Source organism: Ictalurus furcatus, chromosome 5 (genome assembly GCF_023375685.1).
Source record: "Ictalurus furcatus strain D&B chromosome 5, Billie_1.0, whole genome shotgun sequence".
Lineage (NCBI taxonomy): Eukaryota > Metazoa > Chordata > Actinopteri > Siluriformes > Ictaluridae > Ictalurus > Ictalurus furcatus.
Genome location: NC_071259.1, coordinates 24,655,180 through 24,679,175, shown reverse-complemented (window position 1 = coordinate 24,679,175; position 23,996 = coordinate 24,655,180). Strand labels below are relative to the sequence as shown.

The window sequence follows — 23,996 nt, the reverse complement described above, 5'->3', positions numbered from 1 at the left end:
TGCTAATCTAGCTACTTCTATTTTTCAAACATTTCCACCTTTTGTAAAATTGTACATAATGCAAGTCAACAGCTATTGCCTAATCAGATATTACTAAAAGAAGGATAAATAATTTGTTTCCTCTGGAATGTTCCGAGAACAGATTTTTTAGATCCAAATTGGTTTTCCAGGAAAGTTTTCATTATGAAAACATATCATTTGCATTTTGTTGCAGATGGTTCCGAGAACATTCTAGTCACCTTTTAAATAATTTGAACCTCTCTGGAACTGTGTGATAACCTGCAATGATTTAGAGAATATTCCCTCAACGCTCTGGTGACCTTCACATAATTTTACAATGTTATCAGGAACCTTGCACTAGCCTGGAATGGTTTGGAAAACGTTCTTCTAATGTTAGAAGAACATGCTGAACCATCCATATACAAACCCGTTACTATACTAATACAAACCTGCTTGGACATCATAATGTTCTCATTACTTCTGTATATAATAAAACAGGACAGGCACATATGCTTTCTGATAGATTAAGCTATGTTAATACATGTCATATAATCAGGGATGGGAGGGTTACTTTAAAAATGTATTCTGTTACAGTTACAAATTACTTCATGAAAAATGTAATCAGTAATGTAATCAAAGTATCACAGTCTGAAAGTAATGTAATCTGATTATTTTTGGATTACTTCAAGGTCACATATGTAAAAGTCAAGAGAAAAGCAATAAGATCTACAATACATTTATTTAGAGCTTAAAAACATGGGGGGACTCATTCCATTATGCTTATCATGTCAAATTATTATTATTGTTAATATTATTATTATTATTATATGAAATATATATGCAACAGTGTTACATAATCAGGATACAAAAAAACTGGTAACTGTAATCTATTACAGTTACATCAAAAAACAAAGTGATCAGATTACAAGTACATTTTGTAAAAAAAAAAAAATTAAAAATTGGAATACTATCAGGATTACAATTTTTCACTTAAAAGCAAAGAAATTAATCTTTTGACATAACACAATATAGACAGCTGCTTGATTATAGTTCTGGTTCTCTCTTGCCAGTCGTGGCTCACATCAGCAACCTCCTAGTGCACACGCAAAATTAATTTGGTAGAAATTAACACAAATTGTTCTCTGAAATGCTTTTGTTAGGGTGATCAGATGCCCTCTTTTTCCTGGACATGTCCTCTTTTTCGGACCTTAAAAAAGCGTCTAAATTTGAGAAAATGTTCGGGATTCCGCTTTAGTTTCATTATGATGTGCTTATGGTCTAATACTGTATCAGGTGTGTGCATGTTTGCATTGCTTTAACCCCTCTCTGTAAATCCCGCCTTCTCACACCCCAATTGGTCGATTCTAAAAGGCTTGCATCAATTATTGGCCAAATTCCGGCCTCTCAATCATTACCAAAAGAATGTAGGGAAAAAATGTAAAATGTGATCAGAGTGAAACCAATTTATATATATATATATATATATATATATATATATATATATATATATATATATATATATATATATATATGAATGATGCTAATAGTGTGTCTTGTTTGGTGTATTAAAGTCTGTATTCATAGGAACACTGTTTTGAACGCTATTAAGACACCCCCCACCAAAAAAATGCTGTCCTCTTTTTGGAAAACCAAAATATAATCACCTAACTTTTGTGATGTTCCACATCAGGGACAGTGATCTTTCATGTATTTGTTTATCTATTTATTTACTTCATTAAAACAAATCCAAACATGTTTTTAAGTTCTAAATAAAAGTATTGTAGATCATATTGCTTTTCTCTTGACTTTATTTACATATATTTATTTATTTACATACATAGTTTATTTACACATCTTGAAATAATCCAAAAATAATCAGATTACATTACTTTCATATTGTGATACTTGGACGACGTTACTGATGACATTTTTTATGAAGTCATTTGTAACTGTAACAGCATATTTTTAAGCCCTCCCAACCCTACTGATTTGGATACCAAAAATGAAACATTATATTGTTGTTTTGTCTTTGAATGATAGGATTGAAACTCCTTCTCCCACCTAACTAGCTGACTTCAATCACAAAATACAAACACATTTTATGTTTTAACCTGTGAAAAGTGAATCCTTATTTTCTTGCTTTGCCAACCATTCTTATGCCCAAACCTCAGTTAACGCTCCCAATAAAATCAATTTGAGTCCCACTGAGTGTGGACTGGTGTAGACACGAGCTATGAAGAAGTGTCAGGAAAGGTGGGAAAATAGACGAAGACATTTACATTCAATATATCCAAAGGTAGGTGGTGGGATTTTACAACAAAGAAGAATCATTACAAGGCTAAAAAAATGACATACAAGACAATGAATCACTGGAGTTAACAGAGAAACACCAATCAGGAATGTGTAACTAAGAAAGAAGCAAAGTCATAAAGCAGTGTAGAGAAAAGAGGCCTCAAATTTGTAAAAGGATGTAGAAGAAGGGAATGTTATAATGTTATAATTCGAATGTTTGTTGAACTTTTTGAAGAACACGTGATTATATCATAGGATTTTATATACAAGATGTGCTCTATACTGCAGCATAGAACATGCGTAGCCAATTAAACTTTATAGCAAACTGCCCTGAAGAGGGCGCTAGCACAACGAATAGGATGTAAAGCGCCAAGAAAGGCAAGAAGAAGAGGAAGAGGCAGAAGAAGAGGCAGAAGAAGAAGCAGAAGAAGAAGCAGAAGAAGAAGCAGAAGAGAAGAAGAAGAGAAGAAGAAGCAGAAGGTTGCCCTCTCGAATATGGCGGTGAGTTTATTTATTTATTTGTTTTTATTTATTTATTTTTACTGTAATTCAAGAATTAGCGCAGGCAGTACATGTTAACAAATGTCGTAAGAAAATGTACACAGTTTAACACAAAATAATAACTTTTTTTTATAAGTATTTAAGATCCTAGATCAAATTAAAAAGTCTTCTGGCCATTTTTGTTTCAACATTTCAGAGATTTATTTAAAAATATATATATATATATTTTGAAACACATGCAACAATGGTTTAGATTTAAGGCATTTGTGAGTATAAAACTTCCCTAAAATAAAAGAAGATATTTCACGCAAACTAGGTATGACCATCTTCCATTAATACACCAAATACTGTTTATAGTGAATAGAGTTAAGCAATGAATCTAGTGAACAGTGTTAAGCAACAAATCTAGTGAACAGAGTTAAGTAATGAATCTAGTGAATAGAGTTAAGTAATGAATTTAGTGAATAGAGTTAAGTAATGAATCTAATGAATAGAGTTGAGCAAATAATCTAGTTAATAGAGTTAAGTAATGAATCTAGTGAATAGAGGTAAGCAACAAATCTAGTGAACAGAGTTAAGCAGTTAAACTGAGAATAGATTTAAGCAACGAATCTAGTGAATAGAGTTAAGCAATGAATCTGAGAATAGAGTTAAGTAATGAATCTAGTGAATACAGTTAAGCAATGAATCTAGTGAACAGAGTTAAGCAACGAATCTATTGAATAGAGTTAAGCAACAAATCTAGTGAACAGAATTAAGCAATTAATCTGAGAATAGATTTAAGCAACGAATCTAGTGAATAGAGTTAAGCAATGAATCTAGTTAATTGAGTTAAGTAATGAATCCAGTGAACAGACTTAAGTAATGAATCTAGTGAATAGAGTTAAGCAAATACTCTAGTCAATAGAGTTAAGTAATGAATCTAGTGAATAGAGTTAAGCAACGAATCTACTGAATAGAGTTAAGCAATGAATCTGAGAAGAGTTAAGCAATGAATTTAGTTAATAGAGTTAAGTAATGAATCCAGTGAACAGACTTAAGTAATGAATCTAGTGAATAGAGTTAAGCAAATAATTTAGTGTATAGAGTTAAGTAATGAATCTACTGAATAGAGTTAAATAACGAATCCAGTGAATAGTGTTAAGCAACGAATCTAGTGAATAGAGTAAAGCAAATAATCTAGTGAATAGAGTTAAGCAACGAATCTAGTGAATAGATTTAAGCAACGAATCTAGTGAATAGAGTTAAGCAACGAATGGATGTTTTAGCCAGTATAATGATGGTGTTAAGGTGCCCTGTGGAAGATGGCGGTTCAGTCCACACGTCTGGTCTCTGCCTTCATCTCGTTACGTAGTGACGTAGTGACGTGCAGTGTTTTGGCTGAGGAGAAGTTGCAGCTCAGTCCACTATCAGTTGAACCAACTCGTTTTACTTGGAATTCTCCCTTGGAAAAGTTTACAGAATTGAGCAAAGAATACACACACGCCTTTCTTTTTGCTGAGGTGTTGTTTTATCTAGCTTGTTCTTTCAGCAGAGGATGAGTCGTGCTGGAGTATGAAGCTCTTTGGGCGGATGGTTTAGCGCTATAACGCTCAGCTCCATTTACACCCAAGGAGTGTGTGTCTCTGCTCTTACTGGTGTGTATATAACTAATGTGGGGGTGATTTTTATTCGTGTGATGACCACGTAGTAACTGTTAAAGATTTACCTTTTATTTGAATAGTAGCCATGTTTAAATTAGACACTAATGTGGTACTTGTAGATGGCTAATAACAGGCTAGCTAGTAGCGGCATGTAGGCTGTCAGGCAGGCAGGTTTAGCTAACCGGCTAACCAGTTGTCTAGTAGAGACGCGACCTGCTGTGTGACTAACTGTTAGCCGAGCTGCTTCCAGTCAGCACTGTTGACTGTTTGTAACTAGTAAATGTCTGCTAATTGTGACATTTGCGCCATGGTGAAGCCTCAGGCCTTGAAAATAAAAATAAAAAACAACTGTGATATTAACGTCATGAGCTTAATATAAAACGGTATACTATTAAATGGCTAATTAAGTATTCAGAGTAGCCAGCTTACTAGCTAAGTCAGGACACGACTTAGTTAACAGTAAGTCTAGAAAGACGGCTATTCCAGTATAATAAATAATATATATTTGAAGTATTTTGTCCGTACTTGTGCATCACTGACTGTCAGGAATTATTATACTGTCACTAGTGTATGTTTCTGTGATGCACTGCTTTACTATTTTATTTACACCTTTAGGACCAGAATGATGAGGGCCCCTCAAGGATGAATAAATAAATAAAATTTCAAACAAAGCCCCTTATATCATTCTTTAATTTGTAACTAAATCCTTTCAGACACTGTAAATATAATGTTGTTGGGTTTTTTTAGCTTTCACTTCTAAAGGTTCTGTCTGTTTTTAGCTCATTTCCAGGACTTACTTATATTGCTTTACAGAAATCTGTCTCTCTACAGCTCCAGGGTTACCGGTTTGATACTGAACCCGGGTTAATGTGTGCGTGGAGTCTCTGTCCGTGTCCGTGTGGGTTTCCTCCCACCTCCCGAAACGTTGCAGTAGGTGAATTGGCTGTGATAAATTGTCCCTAGGTGTGAATGAGTGTGTGGATATGTGTCTGTGTTGCCCTGTAATAAACTGGTGACACTTCCAAGGTGCATTCCTGCCTCACACCCAGTGTTCAGGATCTGACTGGATCAATATCGGATTGAATTCGACATGTTTTCCATGCCACAGATTGATTTTATGGCATTAATATGAATTAACCAACATATATCTCGTACATATGTGGGGAAATAACTTGTCTTAAAGCTTGCTTGAGCACGCCTCTAATACTTGTATTTCTGATATCGGTACCATATTGGAAGTGGAATTGTGGCATCTTACACTGATCTGTATTCACAAAGCATGTTATTATAGCATGTTGAACTCTACTACTTTTTTTTCCTAAATAATATTTGTACAGATAAATCAGCCTTTTTCACTGACATATTTTTTTTATTTTATGGACACAGCCCCACATCATACTTCCATCATCCTGCACTGCCTGTGGAAGTGTCGCTCCCCTCCGTCGCCTGTTGTCATGGCGCCCAAGGACATCATGACCAATTCCCATGCCAAGTCCATCCTGAATGCCATGAACGCCTTGAGGAAGAGCAACACTCTGTGTGACATCACCCTGAGAGTGGAGAACACAGATTTTCCTGCCCACCGTATCGTACTGGCTGCCTGTAGTGATTACTTCTGTGCCATGTTCACCAGTGAGGTAAGCACAGAGGTATATTGGTATATTGACCGTGTGTTGTAGTGTTGAACTCGTCTGAAATGACTAGTGTTTGTGCTTTAATGTGTAGTCTATTTAAGGCAATACAAATCTGCCACATTCGTACCTGTTTCACCTCTTCTAACCACTAGGGGTGGTGAGAATCTCCTAGATGTTATTGTGTGCTCATGGGCATGCGTGCTGAGACTTTGTAGCTGCAGTTCACACAGTTTTTGCTATATTACACCTCGCTCTCATACAGCCATAGTTCCCCTTCTTCTTTTCACCTCGTACATGAACCTCACGTTCACCCTATAGAGCTATCTCCCTAGCAGCTTTTGAATATAATACCTATAGCAGCTACAGGTAATCTGTCCTCCATACCAAGCAATAGATTCTTATCTCCCATCTGTGTGTGTGTTTTGTTGTTGTTGTTGTTGTTCATACTTTTAATAGTGTTTCCTAGGGAACACTACAGTACTCTGTGGCACCCCTGAGAACCCAAACAGCTTGATAGTCATAAATGCCCATGTCCAGCAACAACTGATAAGCGTAATAAGAAACCAAGAAAGCACTTGGTTGATAAAACCACAGTTGCATAATTAAGTAGACAAAAATTTGTCTGTGCTTAGAAAAGATTAGGAACCCTGTTTACTATAAACTTCAAATGGAAGCCTAAGGCCGTTATTGGGGAGTCGATAAACATCAGCAAATTTGTGACTGTACAGTAGGGATTGGAAAAACAAATAATGCATCAGTGCACAAATTATAATTGGACTTTTAATTGTATGTATATTTTGTGTTTTGGTTTTTTAAAAGTCCTCTGTATTAAACATGCTAATATTTATTTATTTATTTATTTACTCAGGTTTTTTTTTATGGCTGATATTTAGCTTAGAGTTTTTAGCTTAGTGAACTAATTTGAGTAAAATAGCGAATAAAGAACTTGTTGACAGATTATGGTAGGATCTCATATTCATAAAAACTCTGAATATGGTAGCAAGACTAATAATAATAATAATAATAATAATAATAAATAATAATTAATTCTATTATTAAATATATTTATTTATTATACTATGATATAATGACCCTGACTATATTGCTAATACAATATTTATACAAAAAACATTCACAATTGTATATGGGTGCTTTTAGTGTCCACTGTGTTTGTTTAGCAAATGACATGCAAAGTGCATGGGGAAAAAGTGCATGGGTCTTTTTCAGCCATCTAAGACAACCTAGAGAAATGTGTTTTGTGGGTCTGTGTTGTATGAATGAATGTAACCTGTGGAAAAGTGGTTAAAGCTCAGTCGTCATTCATAGCTTTATACTCTGTCTAGTTGACCCACTTTTCTAGAACTTGCCATTCCTGCATTTGAGAACAATGCAGGTAGGGTTTAGGAGTTGTACGTGAGGTTTAGGGGTATTAGTAATGCATTAGGCCAGAGCTTTAAAATGTGCTTGTTTTCTTTCCTTAAAAAGTGGACCAACTTTGACTTACCCTTTCATTTCAAATTTCAGATGTATTCCCCAAAAATCTATCCACTATTACTCATTTCTCAATGCAACTAGTGACACACATTTTTAAGAAATGGAAAGGTACCAAAAATGGTCATTGTACAGCGAAACTGGAAAGCATAAACTCCTGTCTTGAAGACTTTCCTGTGCTGGGTAACTTTACAAAGCACTGTGATTGTTACAAAGTGTTTACAACCGAGACGTCTTCCATAAATCAGTCCGTGCAGGATTTCGCAGAATTTTTATTTTGTGATTGTTGTAGCCAAAATGTTTGCTTTTGTTGCGGTTGTGATTCAACTTGCAGAGTTTTTTGTGCTTTTTTTTTGCGGAAAACTACTTGGATTGGTGAAATTGCAATAGCATGAAATTGTTATGCATGGTCTTCTTTCACAGTGATGTTTGTTGATAAATAAGACCCTTTAGCGAAGAGCGCTTTGGCTGAATGCGCATTGTGATGTCATATGACACGTCTTGGCCAAAACCTGTGGTCATTTTGAAAAATTGCAAGCTCCTCTGAATATAGTGCTATTTGCTTGGTTTTGCGTTAATTTCCGCGATCGCAAAATCCTGGCGGGACAGTGTTCTACCAAAATAACGCACATCATCTGACCAATCAGATTGGGGAATTTATCCATGCATGCTGCGGTATAAGTAGCTATAACATACTGTATATTCTACCAACTGCCCTCTCTTCTTTCCCACTTCTAGCTGGCAGAGAAAGGGAAGTCCTTTGTGGATATTCAGGGTCTCACAGCCTCCACCATGGAGATTCTGTTGGACTTTGTTTACACCGAGACGGTGTTGGTTACTGTAGAGAATGTGCAGGAGCTGCTTCCTGCTGCCTGCCTGCTCCAGCTTAAAGGTAAACACTAACAAAATGGTCTCCTGAGGTCATGTGACAGGAACATTGCCCACCACACATACCTTTGGTTGTGCTGCTGGTGCTTATACCTGTCAGTACAAGATGACTCAGTACTGTTAAAACCATGTTAGGCAGAACCTATCATTGCTTTTCCCGCCTAAGTGCATGCACCAGATGTCTAAATATACACAAGTTTTATAGCAATCTAAACAAGCAGTGAGGGGAATGTCAACATTAGACATGAGATATAGACAAGGATTTTTCTCCACATAACACTGCAGTATCAGGCAATAGTAACTTGTTTATTGACTTTTCAGCATTATTACAGGTTCTTAAAGACGCTCGTCGATGAAGAACACTGAATTAATTTGCTGTTACAATAAAATGTCAACACTAATTAAACCACATTTGAAAATATACAGTATTAAAACATACTGATTACTAATCTAACATCAAACATCCCATATTACAATGGTAAAATTCAGAAGTCTGCACATATAGGGAATGGGTGATCTCTGATATCGCTCAGTTTGACATCTTGGGATTGTCAGTTTATTTGAGTTCCTTGTCTGGTGACCTGTAAGCTCCTCCCTGAGAGGGGAGGGGTAGCCTGTGTCTGAAATTAGACTTGAATAGCTTTCTGGTAAAGTCGAGACAAAGTTGAACTCGTTTCTCTGCTACAGTGCACAGTCCAAGGAGACACAGAGCATCTGGGTACCCTAAATACATTTTGATCAAGTATACTTTTACAGACCCGTTTCTGCACACTTTCCAGCCTTTTAACTTGATCTGCAGTCAAAGAACTGTGTCACGCAGGAACTGCATTCTCCAGCAGGCGCACATACCTTGTATAGATGGTAACCAGTTCAGGATCTTGGACACCAATTTTCTTTAACCAACGGTGAGCAAAAAGCTTTTTTTTTTTTGGCCGAAGTCAACATGCGATCCACTTGACTATCCTATCTCAACTCATTCTGGATGGTGACCCCCAGAACTTTAACAATGTCACAGACTTCCAAGACGTTCTGTTCAATAAAGAGTAACAGAAAAGCCGGTCGGTACCTGTCTCATACTTGTGACATGTAAAACCTTACATTTCTTTGGGTCACGTTTAATTTTGTGTTCCTCTACCCAAACATCAAGAACATTCAATGTCTGTTGGAGGGTACAGGGTAGTTGAGGATTCCACCTCTGAGCCATGGACATGTCATCCACATATTTCCAATGGTCTATTTCATTCCGGAGAGCACTGTTGATCAGTGCTAGGAAGATTACGGGCCCTAATATAGTTCCCTGTGCGACTCCACATGAGCGGTATTCCCAGTCAGAAATATATCCCGGATAAAGCACTTTCTGACGACGGTCGGTCATAAAACTACAAATCCATGGAATAAGGCCAGGTCTCACTCCAAGATCAACAATGCACTGTACTGCTACCGTATGGTCTACCGCATCAAACGCCTTGGCAAAATCAGTTGTGATTTAATGTGCACACTGAACCCGACATATTGCTGGCCTTATACACGAAATCCATGATTAGATTGTGTGTTACGGAATGGTTTTGTCGACTGCCAAACTGCATAGGATCTAGATTTGGTGTAACATCATTCAAGATCTATTGTGCGAGCAAATTTCTCACACTTTGAATTTGTACTGTAATGCATCATGGCTTCTTCATTGCTTTTTTTTTTTTTTTTTTTTGTGGTTTTGAGTATCCATGTTTAGATTTACGGAAACATCCAGTCAGATTCATGCAAGTATTCAAAGTGAATTCTGGCTTGTTTAATGTCATGACTACATTTCAAAAAATGCACCTACTAGGGGTGTAGAGATTTACTGATTTTGAAATAGGGCGTATTTACAATATGTATCATTTTATTATATGTAACATTTAATTCCACATAGCATGTCATCTATAAAATGGGTATGTAAATGTGTCCAACAGATTTACCTCCTAAGCAACATGCATTATAACACATTAGATTTCCAAGTACAACTTTATGATAATCAGTGACCAAAATGTGCAGGCCCATCATAATGTAGATTCATGTTTTCTTCTGATTTGTTCCTACTATATTTCTTTCCTGCAACCAGTGTGTCACAATATATATAGTACAAATTTTTGGTGCTGTGACACTATGCAAGTGGCATTATTATTCACACGCACAAATCTTTCGATTTAAAAGCGATGTTCACTAGACAGCACATCAGAGCCAAAACATCCCTGTCTGTCAGGTTTCCAAATTGAAATGTAAAATGTTTAGTGATGTCTATGCACAGCAACTTTAACTGCTGTGTTCCTTTTAAAACTTTCCTCTGTTGACATGATTGTTTGGCTGCTTCTCAAATCAAAAACTCCGACCTTACATTCAAAAGTATTTACTAATCTAGAAAATCCAGAAGTCCTTTCAGTGGGTTTGAAGGCGATATGAGAAGTTTTTAAAATGCACAGTAACTGTAATTGGAAAACCAGTTAGTGTTAGTACTGGTCCACAATAGTACACGTGTCCGTTTGTTTTGCTAAACTACACTAGTACAGCTTGTCAGGATGGTGAAAAAGACAATGGCACATATTAATTGGCTTGTCTGAATATGACTCCCAGAATTAGCACACACAATCTGGCATCAAAATTTCCAATATTCATTTTGTAAAATAATTGAATGAAACAAAAGAGGAGATTGAGTTTCTCTCATGACCCCCATTTGTAAATCTAGTGTGACCATTTTTAGGAACCCCTGATATGGTAGAATTACTGTAAGAACTGACAGTCACTCTGTCACCTTTTTATTACAATGCACAGTAGTAGTAGAAACAGCTTTACTACTAGTGTTTTGGAACCTACTAGCAATGGTAGCCACAATTCTATGCACTAGTTAAGCATTTTAAGTATGCATATTGGTCTACAACCTTGTTTGAAACTTCGTTTATCTGCTGATTCTAAATTGCAGCACACACCAGAGTGAATTCAACATTGAAACTGAATCCATCACATACTGAAGCTAAGAGCTGCTTCAGTGAGTGCTTAAAGGCCAATGTAGTCCATGTCCTCTTCTCCTCCGTGTTTTGTGAGCAGAAAAGTATCCCATAACATACCAAACCTTGAGGCAGATAGTCTACAATAGCATAAGACCACATCGAGTTTCAGCCAGGAACAATAATCTTGAGCTACAGTAGGCACAGGCTTACCGAAACTGGAGAGTTTAAGATAGGAAAAACACCTGGTCCTGTCCAGTTTCAGTGAGCTTATGTATTTGATGTTTAACACTATATACACATTGACTAAATTGTGTCTGTGTGCTGCAAAAATATGCTGCACAGCTAGAAGTATGAGTAAAGCTTTTATTAACCAGTGTAACCAATTAATTAGGAAAGTACATCCAAAAGCTAGGTTTTTGGTTCTGGTTTTGAAGAGACATCAGGCCTTAATGCTGCCACTTTAAGGGGAAAATGGCAGCCACATGGTACTCAGCTGCTTGCTGGAGGTGATCTGTTTGCACAGAGCTCTTTATTGTTCTGAAGCTCAGGGCCACTCTGCATGATTGAGTTCAGCACAAGTCTGTGCTTGTGAGCAAACAACAGGAAATGACCCGGTGCAAGCCATCGTTACTGTTTAGCTGCCGTTCATTTGCGTGTTGAAACTGTGAGACATTTGCCTCCCTCGTGGAATTGTTCTGGTAATTCCACATGGAATTATTATACCGTCAGGTCCATAAGTATTTGGACAACTACGCAGTTTTTGTAATTTTGCCTCTGTACACCACCACAGTGGATTTGAAATGAACCATTCAAGATGTGATTGAAGTGTAGACGTTCAGCTTTAATTCAAGGGATTTAACAAAAATATTGTATTAACTGTTTAAGAATTACAGCCAATTTTTACAGTCCCTCCATTTTCACAGGCTCAAAAGTAATTGGACCAACAGACATAATCATACATATTAGGAATATTTTTATATTTGGAAGCAAGTCCTTTGCAGTCCATGACTGCCTGAATTCTGTAACCCATGTACATCATCAGATGCTGATTTTCCTCCCTTGAGATACTTTGCCAGACCTTTAGTGCAGCGACCTTCAGTTGCTGATGGTTTGTGGGTCTTTCTGCCTTCAGCTTTGTCTTCAGAAAGTGAAAAACATGTGCAGTTGGGTTGAGGTCATCAGACATTTAAGAACATTTAATTTATTTGCTTTAAGAAACCCTTTGAATGCTTTCACTGTACATTTTAGGTATTTATCCATCTGTACTGTGAAGCACCATCTTACCAGTTTTGCAGCATTTGACTGAATCTGAGCAGAAAGTATAGCTCTGTATGCTTCACAATTCATCCTGCTACTTTTTTATTAGTAGTCACAGCATCAATAAACACCAGTGACCCAGTTCCATTGGCAGCCATACATGCACATGCCATAACACTGCGTCCACCATGTTTGACAGATGATGTGCTCGGCTCTGGATCATGAGCCCTTCTCCATACTCTTCTCTTCCCATCAGTCTGGTACAAGTTAATCTTAAAGTTAAGAAGTTAATTAAAGTTTTTTTTTCTTTGAGTGTTACCAGTGGCATTTACATTCATGAAGGTATCTCATGATTTTAGACTTTGACAACGATACACCTACCTTCTCCAGAGTGTTCTTGACTAGGGGTTTTTCTTCAACATGGAAAGAATTCTGCATCCATCTACTTTAGTTATTTTCTGTAGTCTTCCAGGCCTTTTGGTGTTGCTGAGCTCACCGGTGCATTTCTTCTTTTTAAGAATGTACCATTGTAATTCCTAAACAGTTAATGCAACGTTTTTGTTAAACCCCTTGAAGTAAAGCTGAAAGTCTACATTTCAATCACATTTTGGTTGCTTCATGTCAAATCCATTGTGGTGCTGTACAGAGGCAAAACGATGATAAATTGTCACTGTCCAAATACTTATGGACCTGACTGTATGTTACATAGTTCAGTGAAGGTGAAGTGGTAAACAGTCTCACTTACAATTTGAACATCACTTGAAATACACAAATCGCATGCCTTTTTTTTTTTTAATTAAGGAAAGGAAATATTTTTTTATATTCATATAAAAATATAATAGATGTTACAAGCACAAAAAAGTAGCGATTAGTTATTTGCCTTCGGTACATTTAAGAGCATTTGGCACTTGCCTCTGCTGATTTATGTTCTGTTGGAAAGGCCCCATGTGTTTACTTGTGTAAATACTGCACGCAGTGAATAATGCATTTGTTTTATTTTGATCTACTGCCAGCCTGGGCATTATGTTGTGGGCTCAGATTTTCATTGGTTTTCCTTGCCGTGTCTAGAATAGGGCTTTTGGACATGCTCGTGGTTATTTGTATTCAATTATGTATGCCTAGCAATAATTGAACACTACGTATGAATTAGTAAAGAGTCATATAGTGAAACTCTACCCAAGAATGACGCATTTCTGTCCTTCTTAACATATCTCTCTTTTTGTGCCTCATTTTTCTCACTTTTCTTTTTCGTTCTTGCTTTCCTATCCTCTTTTGTGTTTTTTTTTTTTTTGTTTTTTTTTTTAATAAATACTTTTATTTTTCCTTCCTCCTTCTTCAGGTGTGAAGAGGGCTTGCTGTGATTTTCTCAACAGTCAGCTAGACCCAACCAACTGTCTGGGTATCCGAGACTTTGCAGACACACACAACTGCGTAGACCTGATGCAGGCAGCAGAGCTTTTCTCACAGAAGCACTTTTCCGAGGTGGTGCAACATGAAGAGTTCATGCTCCTCAGTCAGAGTGAAGTGGAAAAGCTCATCAAATGTGATGAGATTCAGGTAGGGTATACTCAGCATGTGCATCTGAAAAAGTTTTGAGACCACACCTACAACTGCTGTATTAATAAGTTTATTGCTGATCCATGACAAACTCATGAATCCAGCAACTGGACCATTTTAAAAACTGCTTCTCATCCCTTAATTATGTAATTCTTCCATTTGGCCTACTCATGGATTGCTAACCCTTTGCTTACGTTGGAACTGTTTGTAGATCAGAAGACTAGACATGACTCTGAGACACTTAATAAATAAGTGTTAATGGCAAATTGTAGGAAGAGTTCATTAAAGTCCATGAAACGTTTCATGCCTGAAATTTACACCGTGGGCGGTTTTGATCGTTATCTGTTCTGAAGCTGTACGGTTTATGATGACCGTTACTTATGACGGTTGAGACATATGAGCTGGCACATACTTGCCCCATTATAAACCACACACACAAATGCGCAGAAACAGGTAGCCAGTTCAGGCCAGTTTGACAGTGTGAGATGATGGAGAGGGTCTACAAGTTTGAATCTGCCTATCTGTGTTATTAAAAACTACTCATTCTAGCATGAAATCAAGTGTGGGCCTTTTGTAAATCTACTTAATTACCCCCCTGTGTTCAGCCCATTTCCCTCTTTTGGCTAGTATTCCAGTCACAAAGTGCTAACTTTTAATTTCTGTCTCTTTTTTTACTGTTTTCTTCTCCTCTGATAAAAGCATAATTGAAATTGCTTAGTTAAGATTTATAACCTTCGGTATTAATCAGAAAGATGTTTTGTTTTTCCATATCATCACTAGAATTGCTATGTATATCGGACAGCCTGAAAAAATGTTGGCATGCATTTTTCATTATTTTGATGCAAAGTTAGATATAAAACAGTCTTGTGAGGTTTTTATTCTTTGTACTGCCTTGTGTTTACGCTTGCTTACAAAAAAAACTCCTTGAGGGCTAAGAAGTAACATTGCACCATGGTTTTTAGAACGTTTCTCTCAGCGATCTTGGTACATTTACTTTAATTTGTTTTGTGTTTGTGTGTGTTTAGGTGGACTCTGAGGAGCCAGTGTTTGAGGCGGTGTTAAATTGGGTAAAACACAACAGGAAGGAACGAGAGCCATACCTGGCAGACATGCTGGAATACGTGCGCATGCCTCTGCTCACGCCGCGCTACATCACTGACGTCATCGACTCCGAGGTCAGTTTCTCTGCCATGTTTTTAATCATCTCCACCAGTTCCTGCTGTCCTCACACTTCGTCTTAGACCAGTGGTCCCTTACACATTCCCAAGTGAATATTAATAATAGTAAAAAATATTACAGGCACCTGGTACAGTGGTTAGTGATGGGGGGGGAAAGTGTGATCTGCCCTACAGTGACCCAACGCCTGCATGTCCTGAAAAGCTGTTTAAAATTACATTTCATGAATTAACGGCTTTAATAAGTACCTGTTGTTGAGCGTATACAGAGATGCTAGAGAACAGCACATGCTCAAGCCGATTAAAACTTGTTTTGAGCAAAATTGGTCTCTTTATGGAGACCAATTTTTTTTTTTATGGATGACTTATTTTGAAGTGTGTTTTCATATTTAGGAAATAACTACATATTAGTTTGCAAAAATACAATTACATTCAACTGGCTTTTGAAATAGCATTATAATGTACCTTGACAATACTGGCATACACCCTGTAATGACAATGTAATTAGTTGTGTGATTAGTTGTGAGTGGTTTTGTCATGGCAATATGCCTGTTGTTTTTGTTTTGTTTTTTCCCCCCTCTTTAGCCTCTTATTCGTTGTAGCTTAGCCTGCAGAGACCTTGTGGATGAAGCCAAGAAGTTTCACCTGAGGCCTGAGTTACGCAGTGAGATGCAGGGGCCTCGAACGCAACCCAGATTAGGTCTGCTTCTACACACAGCTCTGCATCATTCAACAGAGAGTTCTTGTAAAAGCAGAAGTAAACTTGTGTATATACACCTATAGAATGTGGACACTTGACCATCAATCTCGTATGTGGACCTTCACCCCACTGCTGCCAGGCTCCAGGCCTTCTTGTCTGACATCACTGCCCAACTTCACTAATGCTCTTGTGGCTGAATTAGAAGCCCCACTTCAAAATCTAGTGGAAAGCCTTCCCAGAAGAATGGAGGTTATTATAATAGAAAAGGAGGACTAAATCTGGAATGGGGTGTTCAACAAGCACATATGGGTGTGATGCTCAGGTGTCCACATACTTTTGGCCATATCGTATATTTTGGGGCTTCTTTTTTTTTTTTTTTTTGGTGCAAGAAAAGTAATAGAAAATGGAGCACAAGCCCTGATACGTTCAGACCAAAACAGTTTATCTGAAACAATTACTTGGTTTTAGGTGCCAAAGAAGTGCTGTTGGTGATCGGTGGGTTCGGCAGTCAGCAGTCACCCATTGATGTTGTCGAGAAATATGATCCCAAAACCCAGGAGTGGAGTTTTCTACCTGTGAGTGATGATTTAGGACTGTTTACTGTGTATATCCATTGCAGGACACAATGGTTCAATTGTTTGTTTGTTTTTTGTTTTTTTATTAATTCATTGTTTTAACTGTAAACTGTTATAACCGGAGCCCATCTTGTTCCAGGGTTTTTGATGTAGTGGCAGAAGCATAATAGGCAATGAGATTTACAATGAGACCATGAGATTGAAAACGTGCCAAGATATATAAATGTGTAGTTAAAGCATTACAGGCATCATAAAACCATAGAGTGGAATGTTTTACATGGGAGGTTCATGCTAGAGGGCGGAGCTGTGGTCATACGATCCACTTATTATCTTTTCATTGCTCCGCGTGCTGCAGTTCCTGAGTTTCTGGAGGTTCAAGGTTGGGCTGTCGGGGGGAGATTAAAAAGTGTTTGTCAGAGAAACCTTCGATATATCACAATATGCTTTGACATTTATGGAAAGTTTGCATCAGAATAAACTTTAAATGATGAATTTTGCTATAGCGCTATGTAAAATGGTATGCACTTGTACCAGTGGAAAAGTATTTTGTAGCTTTTATTATTGGAAAAGTGACAGTCCCATGAATTAGGAACGCCTCTCTGACTACAGCTGATTTTTATCTCAGGAACACAGGCTCACAAGGCAAGTGTGCTATCGAGGGCAAAAATACCTTTATTATGTTCATAATACAGACTAAAAATAGAATTTAAAAAATTTTTAAAAACAGACCACGACCTCTCTCATGGCTTCCATGAATGAAAGCAAAAGATGTTTTTACACTGAAGGTTTCTCTTTAATATCACTTGGTAAAACGGAAAACTGGTTCAGGAGTAATTAACAAATTACTCTTAAACCAGGCTTTATTTCTTTTGCGCTATATAGGACGTCTAAGTGATCTGTCAGTATATTCTCGTAGGACATTTTGCTGTTTGTGAATAAAAATTAAAATATCTTGTTCTAAATCATTTTACAATTCTAATCCCAATCATCATGAAAACATTTTTGCCCTGAAACATTCCAGAACATTGCACGAAAACGCCGCTATGTTGCCACTGTTGCCCTCAATGACCGCGTGTATGTGATCGGAGGCTATGATGGTCGGTCACGTCTCAGTTCAGTCGAGTGTTTGGACTACACAGCAGACGAGGATGGAGTTTGGTACACCGTCGCCACAATGAATGTTCGACGAGGCCTGGCTGGAGCGACTACACTAGGAGGTGCAGCAGTCTTTCATTCTCACTTAAGAAACCATTTTAAAAATAAGTTCCGCTAATAAGTTGCAATAAAAGCAGTCATACTACAGTGTAAAATTGAAACACGTTCAAATTCGTTTGCAAATCTAGCAGTTCGACTTGCCTACCAAACACGTTTTGAGAGTTGCTCATTGCCACATGGAATGTTATACGTCTGGGGATTACCCAAAGCATGTATACATGGTGTATCTATTACAGAAACCATCTTGTTATTTGCAAAACATATATGGATGTCTGAGAGAGATTTTAATGACACATGCACTACCCGTCAACAGTTTGGAAACACTTGAATGAAATGTTTCTCATAATCTTAAAAACCTTTTGATCTGGAGGTGTATGATTTAAATGTTTATAATGTTCATTTTTTAAATGGATGACTTAGAGCAAAATATTCCGAAAAGCAAGTGTCCAGCGTAGGTGGGAACTCCTCTTTAAAAAGCATCTCAGGGGGATTCCTGATTGGTTGAGAAAATGCCAAGAATACATTTCTGGAAATTCTAGGCAAAAAGGGTGTCTAATTTGAAGATAATAAAATATTAAATTATTTTGATTTATTTTAGATTTTTTTTTATAGCAAAATAATTCCCATAGTTCCATTTGTGTTTTTCCAGAGTTTTCATAACTTTATTATTATTATTATTATTCTAAAATGTGAAAATAAATAAATACATAAAGAATGAGTGTGTCTAAACTTTTGACCGGTAGTGTATATTTTCATTATTCCAGATTAACTCAGCTCAATAATATAATTTGTTTGCTTTTGTCTAGAGAATCGTAAACATGCTGTACGTACCTTCACTGCTCTTTAAATTCATAATTGGAGGATATAAACTAACTCCTGTGAGTCCGTGTTTCCTTTTCAGATATGATTTACGTGGCTGGGGGTTTTGACGGCAGTCGGCGGCACACCAGCATGGAGAGATACGACCCGAACATTGATCAGTGGAGCATGCTGGGGGATATGCAGACAGCCAGAGAAGGAGCTGGGCTTGTAGTGGCCAGTGGACTTATCTATTGCTTGGGTATGTGGCATGTTCACAGTGGAGAAGTTCAATCTGAGCAAATCCTGGACGCATGGAGCCGGCATGTTATTAAGGATACGATGGGAAAAGTAAAAAGTCATCACTTACCCTAACTGATGTATAAAAAAAAGCTGCATATTGTTGTGCTTGAGGATTACATTTTGATTCTTCGGCACACACACACCAACACACAATACAAACGTTGTATGTATTTATGAATGATATTGCTGTTATGTGATAACAGGTGGTTATGATGGTTTGAACATCCTTAATTCAGTGGAACGCTATGACCCACACACTGGTCACTGGACCAGCGTCACTCCCATGGCCAACAAACGTTCAGGTTAGCTTTTGTGACAATCCGACATTTTGTTTGCTCCATTATAGGCCACTTTCTGAATCTTTGTATTGCTTTGTATTTCATGTCTCAGGTGCAGGAGTGGCTCTGCTAAATGACCACATTTACGTGGTTGGAGGGTTTGATGGCACAGCTCACCTGTCCTCTGTAGAAGTGTACAATATCCGGACAGACTATTGGACTACTGTGGCACCCATGACCACTCCACGCTGCTATGTTGGAGCCACCGTGCTTAGGGGACGACTGTACGCCATTGCAGGGTATGATCTATGATTAGCTTATTTCTTTATGCCCAACATGCAGCTCTGACAATAACACAGACTATAATTCAAATGACTGGTTTATATTAATGTGCTCTTTCTATAAGTACCAGCTCCAGGAGCATCTCAAAAAATTTGTGTACTGTGGAAAAGTTCATTTTTTTTTAATGTAATTTAATTGAAAAAGTACAACTTTCATATATTTTAGATTCATTACACACAAAGTGAAATATTTCAAGCCTTTGTTGTTTTAATCTTGATTACGGCTTACAGCTCACGGAAATAAAAAATCCAGTATCTCAAAATATTAGAATAAAGAATTTATAATAGAGAAATGTCAACCTTCTGAAAAGTATTTTTGCACTCAATACTTGGTTGGGGCTCCTTTTGCACGAATTACTGCATCAGTGTGGCGTGGCATGGACGCAATCAGCCTGTGGCACTGCTGAGGTGTTCTGGAAGCCCAGGTTGCTTTGATAGCGGCCTTCAGCTCCTCTGTATTGTTGGCTCTGGTGTCTCTCATAGATTCTCTATGGGGTTCAGGTCAGGCGAGTTGGCTGGCCAGTCAAACACAGTAATACCATGGTCAGCAAACCAGACTAGTAGTTTTGGCACTGTGGGCAGGTGCCAAGTTCTTCTGGAAAAGGAAATCAGCATCTCCATAAAGGTTATCAGCAGATGGAAGCATGAAGTGCTCTAAAATCTCCTGGTAGATGCTGCATTCACTCTTGACTTGAGAAAACACAGTGCACCAACACCAGCATGGCACCTCAAATCATCACTGACTGTGGAAACTTCACACTGGATTTCAAGCAACTTGGATTCTGTGCCTCTCCACTTTTCCTCCAGACTCTGGGACCTTGATTTCCAAATGAAATGCAACATTTCCTGTCATCTTCCCCATGATTGTAGTTGTGTACTAAACCAGACCGGGAGATTAAAGGCTCAGGAAACCTTTGCAGGTGTTTTGCGTTAATTAGCTGATTAGAGATCTTCTCAGGTCGACATTTCTGTATTATAAATTATTTATTCTTATATTTTGAGATACTGGATTTTTAATTTCCATGAGCTGTAAGCCGTAATCAAGATTAAAACAAAAAAAGACTTGAAATATTTCACTTTCTGTAATGAATCTAGAATGTATTAATGTTTTTGAATTAAATTACAGACAAAAACAAACTTTTCCATGATATTCTAATTTTTTGAGATGCACCTGTAATTCACAGGGCCTTGTATGGTACGTGCTCTGTATAATCGAAGATTTTCATTTTATTCTTTACTTCTACTTTTTGCTAGTACAGTCAAATTTAACATCTCTTGTATTATCTTTCCTCTACCCCATTGACAGATATGATGGCAACTCCCTGCTCAGCAGTATCGAGTGCTACGACCCTGTACTGGACAGCTGGGAGGTAGTGACCTCCATGGCTACACAACGCTGTGATGCAGGCGTTTGTGTGCTCAGAGAGAAATGAAAAGATGGCTGCCAGAACCTAAACGGGCAAAGACTCTCCTGAATCGGGTTTTTGGAGTATTGCTTGCCAGCTAATGCCTGTGACTGGTCTACAATGTTGCCATGACTATGTGCCACATGTGACTGTGTATTAGCATGGAAGAGGAAGCAACCTGGAAACAGATCACATGAACACCCCTTTCATTATTATACTGTAATATTAAATTCGGACCTTAGTCGTGTTACCATGTATGTGAGGGGCACGATGTGTTGTCTGCCCTCAACCATCCATTACCCTGGGGTTCTGTGCTGTCTGAGGTTATATGTGAGGTTCATGTGGATGAAGTCTACAAAGTGCAATATTTTAAACTACTGATGTGTTAAAGACTGAAAATGCAGAAGTACACTATAACGTGTGCTTCATATTTCAACACATCACAACACAGGCCTTTGCTATGAAGGAATACAAGGTATGATTGAAAATATGGACATGTTAGGATTGTAAAGGAAGACATCACTTCTTCTGACTGGAAATGAACAATGTACAAGATTTCCATGTTGGCACCAACATGTCTTCTTCACTGTCCTTTCCTGCTTTCTTGGTGTCCCAGCCTGTACTAAGAGAAGAAAGAACCCTACTCAATGCCTCACGTTTAAAGGTACAGTAAGTAGAAATAAATAAATGTGAAGAAAATATTATTAACACAGCTAGAAGTGTGGAATATGTTTTTGTTTTGTTTTTAAATCAAGGATGTTTCAAGCCTTTTCCACAGTTATGTAACTGTAGGGGGGGAAAGTCACTTGATGTAGCTTTAAATCATTGGAATTGCCATAAGGTGAACATCACTATTATGTATGTACTCGATTTTAAACGTGAATCTGAATGAATGTATGGATTTACTTAAATGTTTGTTAAACACAGATCTTGAGTATCTGTGAATTATTTGTATTATGAAACTATATGCTCATTTTTGAGTGACCAATGACATTTGCTGTTGTGTAATGTTTTGCAAAATGTATGGTGCCAGGACTGACATAATTGTAAGTTGAATAGTTTACCACCAAGTGTAATAAAATGTCTGTACTTTGGTCTCATTAAAGTCCCTATGGAATTGCTTGAGAGCTATGATTAGGTTGCATATGTTGATGTATTTCTTATTGAAACAGGAAGTGAGAATGACTGTGTGTTAAAGCCCTTGATTAGGTTATTTAATATAACATTTAATATTTAACATTATTTAATGTTTGAGCTGCACCACATCCCTGCTGAATCTAAACAAACTTGACAATAGCTCAGCAAACTAGCTAAAAGTTGTGGAGGATACATTTTAATTGTATATACACAAGATTAGTACAGGACGAATAATCAAAAAATGTTCATTGTTTTTACACAAGTGACTGACTAACTACAACATTTCTAAGAGAATATTTCCAAAACTATACCATTCCAGATGTAGTCCCCACTTTGCTTTAATAATAACCTCCACTCTTCTGGGAAAATAGTCCACTAGATTTTGGAACGTGGCCTTGGGGATTTGTGTTCATTCAGACACAAGAGCTTTAGTGAGGTCAGGCACTGATGTTGGGCGAGGAGGCCTGGGGTGCAGTAGTCCCTTTTCACAATGACGTCAGAAAACTTCTGCCTTTCTGCAAAGCAGTGTATACATACTTCCGTTTTACCATACGCATTCTGGATACTTCAGGAAAATGCAGGAACGTGCTAACTAACAACACAAAACACGAAATTAACTTTTATGTATTTACCGGTTCTTATATTTTAATTCTTTTGATAACGTTAATCAATAAAATAAAAATAAATAAAGCTGAAGATGACGAGCCTCCTCATTTTTTCTCATGGACCTGTGACATCGTCCTCTCACTGTCACCTCATTGACAACTATGTTTGAAACTGTATTCCAGTGCAATGTTTTGGTGAAAGGGCACAACATTAACCATGAATACGTTACTGATCTTTATCTAACAGTACACAATCTATAGCTAACATCTGTAATATGGAAACACGATTGCAACAAGAGTTTGCATTCTGTATTACAGTACATTAATCAAGAATAAGGACTTAGACTTTTTATATGCAGAAGAGAAGGCTAACAACAATTTTTATCCTAACTTCTCTGCTAATGTAAGCTGGGCTGGACTTGTATCCTTTATCAAGTTTAGAACGTGTCGTAAGTGAAATTTTCTCTGCAAGTCGCTGTACATCATCTAGAGTCTAGATGTATTTCTGGCAGATGTACTGTAGAACGGACTAGGTAAACTCCATAGCGTTCCACTGTGCTGGAGGAAGTAACCATACACTGTTTTGAGTCAGAACAGAAGTTACGTGACTTCATGTGAAAAGGGTCTGTTGGCCTTCCAATTCATCCCAAAGTCGTTAATTGGGGTTGAGGTCAGGGCTATGTGCAGGCCACTTGTATTCCTCCACTCCAACGTTGGCACACTGAGTCTTCATGGAGCTCACTTTGTGCACAGGGGCATTGTCTTTTCTGGAACAGGTTCGGGCCTCTTAGTTCCAGTGAAGGGAAATCATAACCTACAGCATGGAAAGACACTGTAACAGTTGTGAGCTTCCAACTTTGTGGCAACAGTTTGGGTCAGAACCACGTGGGTGTGAGGGTCAGGTGTCCACATAGTTCGGTGGAAGCCGTGCTTCTGATAGGCTCGTTTCAAAAGATAGTCGCAGGAAAAGTAAACACCTGTCTGCGTTCAGAGATTTGAAATTCAGAGGGAACCGCCCCTTTTCCCCACAAAAGTGCCTAAAGATTTGAGTCAAGCGCTAATATAAACGTTAAAATGTTCCTTAGTCGTGAGTAACAAAATATATCAAATGTGTTTTAAGATGTTTTGGAAAAAAAATCCCTGTTTAAAAAAGTAACTACGCCAATAGAACATCGGACAGGCTCGCGCTGCTGCAGGAGGAGCCTCTCCGCACGCGCAG

General features: G+C 37.7%; 1 protein-coding gene across 4 annotated transcripts; it reads left to right on the top strand.

Annotated features, from left to right (window-relative positions):
• The first annotated feature begins 2,739 nt into the window (after positions 1–2,739).
• On the top strand, positions 2,740–22,878 carry LOC128608020 (kelch-like protein 12). 4 transcript variants are annotated; one of them, XM_053625381.1, is made up of 12 exons: positions 2,740–2,793; positions 5,823–6,073; positions 8,300–8,453; positions 14,027–14,244; positions 15,270–15,419; positions 16,005–16,119; positions 16,588–16,694; positions 17,716–17,911; positions 18,811–18,969; positions 19,214–19,312; positions 19,401–19,587; positions 20,936–22,878. In XM_053625381.1, the coding sequence occupies exons 2-12, from the start codon at positions 5,891–5,893 to the stop codon at positions 21,060–21,062; spliced, it is 1,695 nt and encodes a 564-aa protein (XP_053481356.1). In that variant the 5' UTR covers positions 2,740–2,793; positions 5,823–5,890; the 3' UTR covers positions 21,063–22,878. The 4 variants fall into 4 exon arrangements, 3 of the variants coding, with proteins under 3 accessions (XP_053481356.1, XP_053481354.1, XP_053481353.1); XM_053625379.1 differs by lacking the exon at positions 2,740–2,793 and adding an exon at positions 3,957–4,430; XM_053625378.1 differs by lacking the exon at positions 2,740–2,793 and having other exon boundaries at positions 3,957–6,073.
• The last annotated feature ends 1,118 nt before the right edge of the window (positions 22,879–23,996 follow it).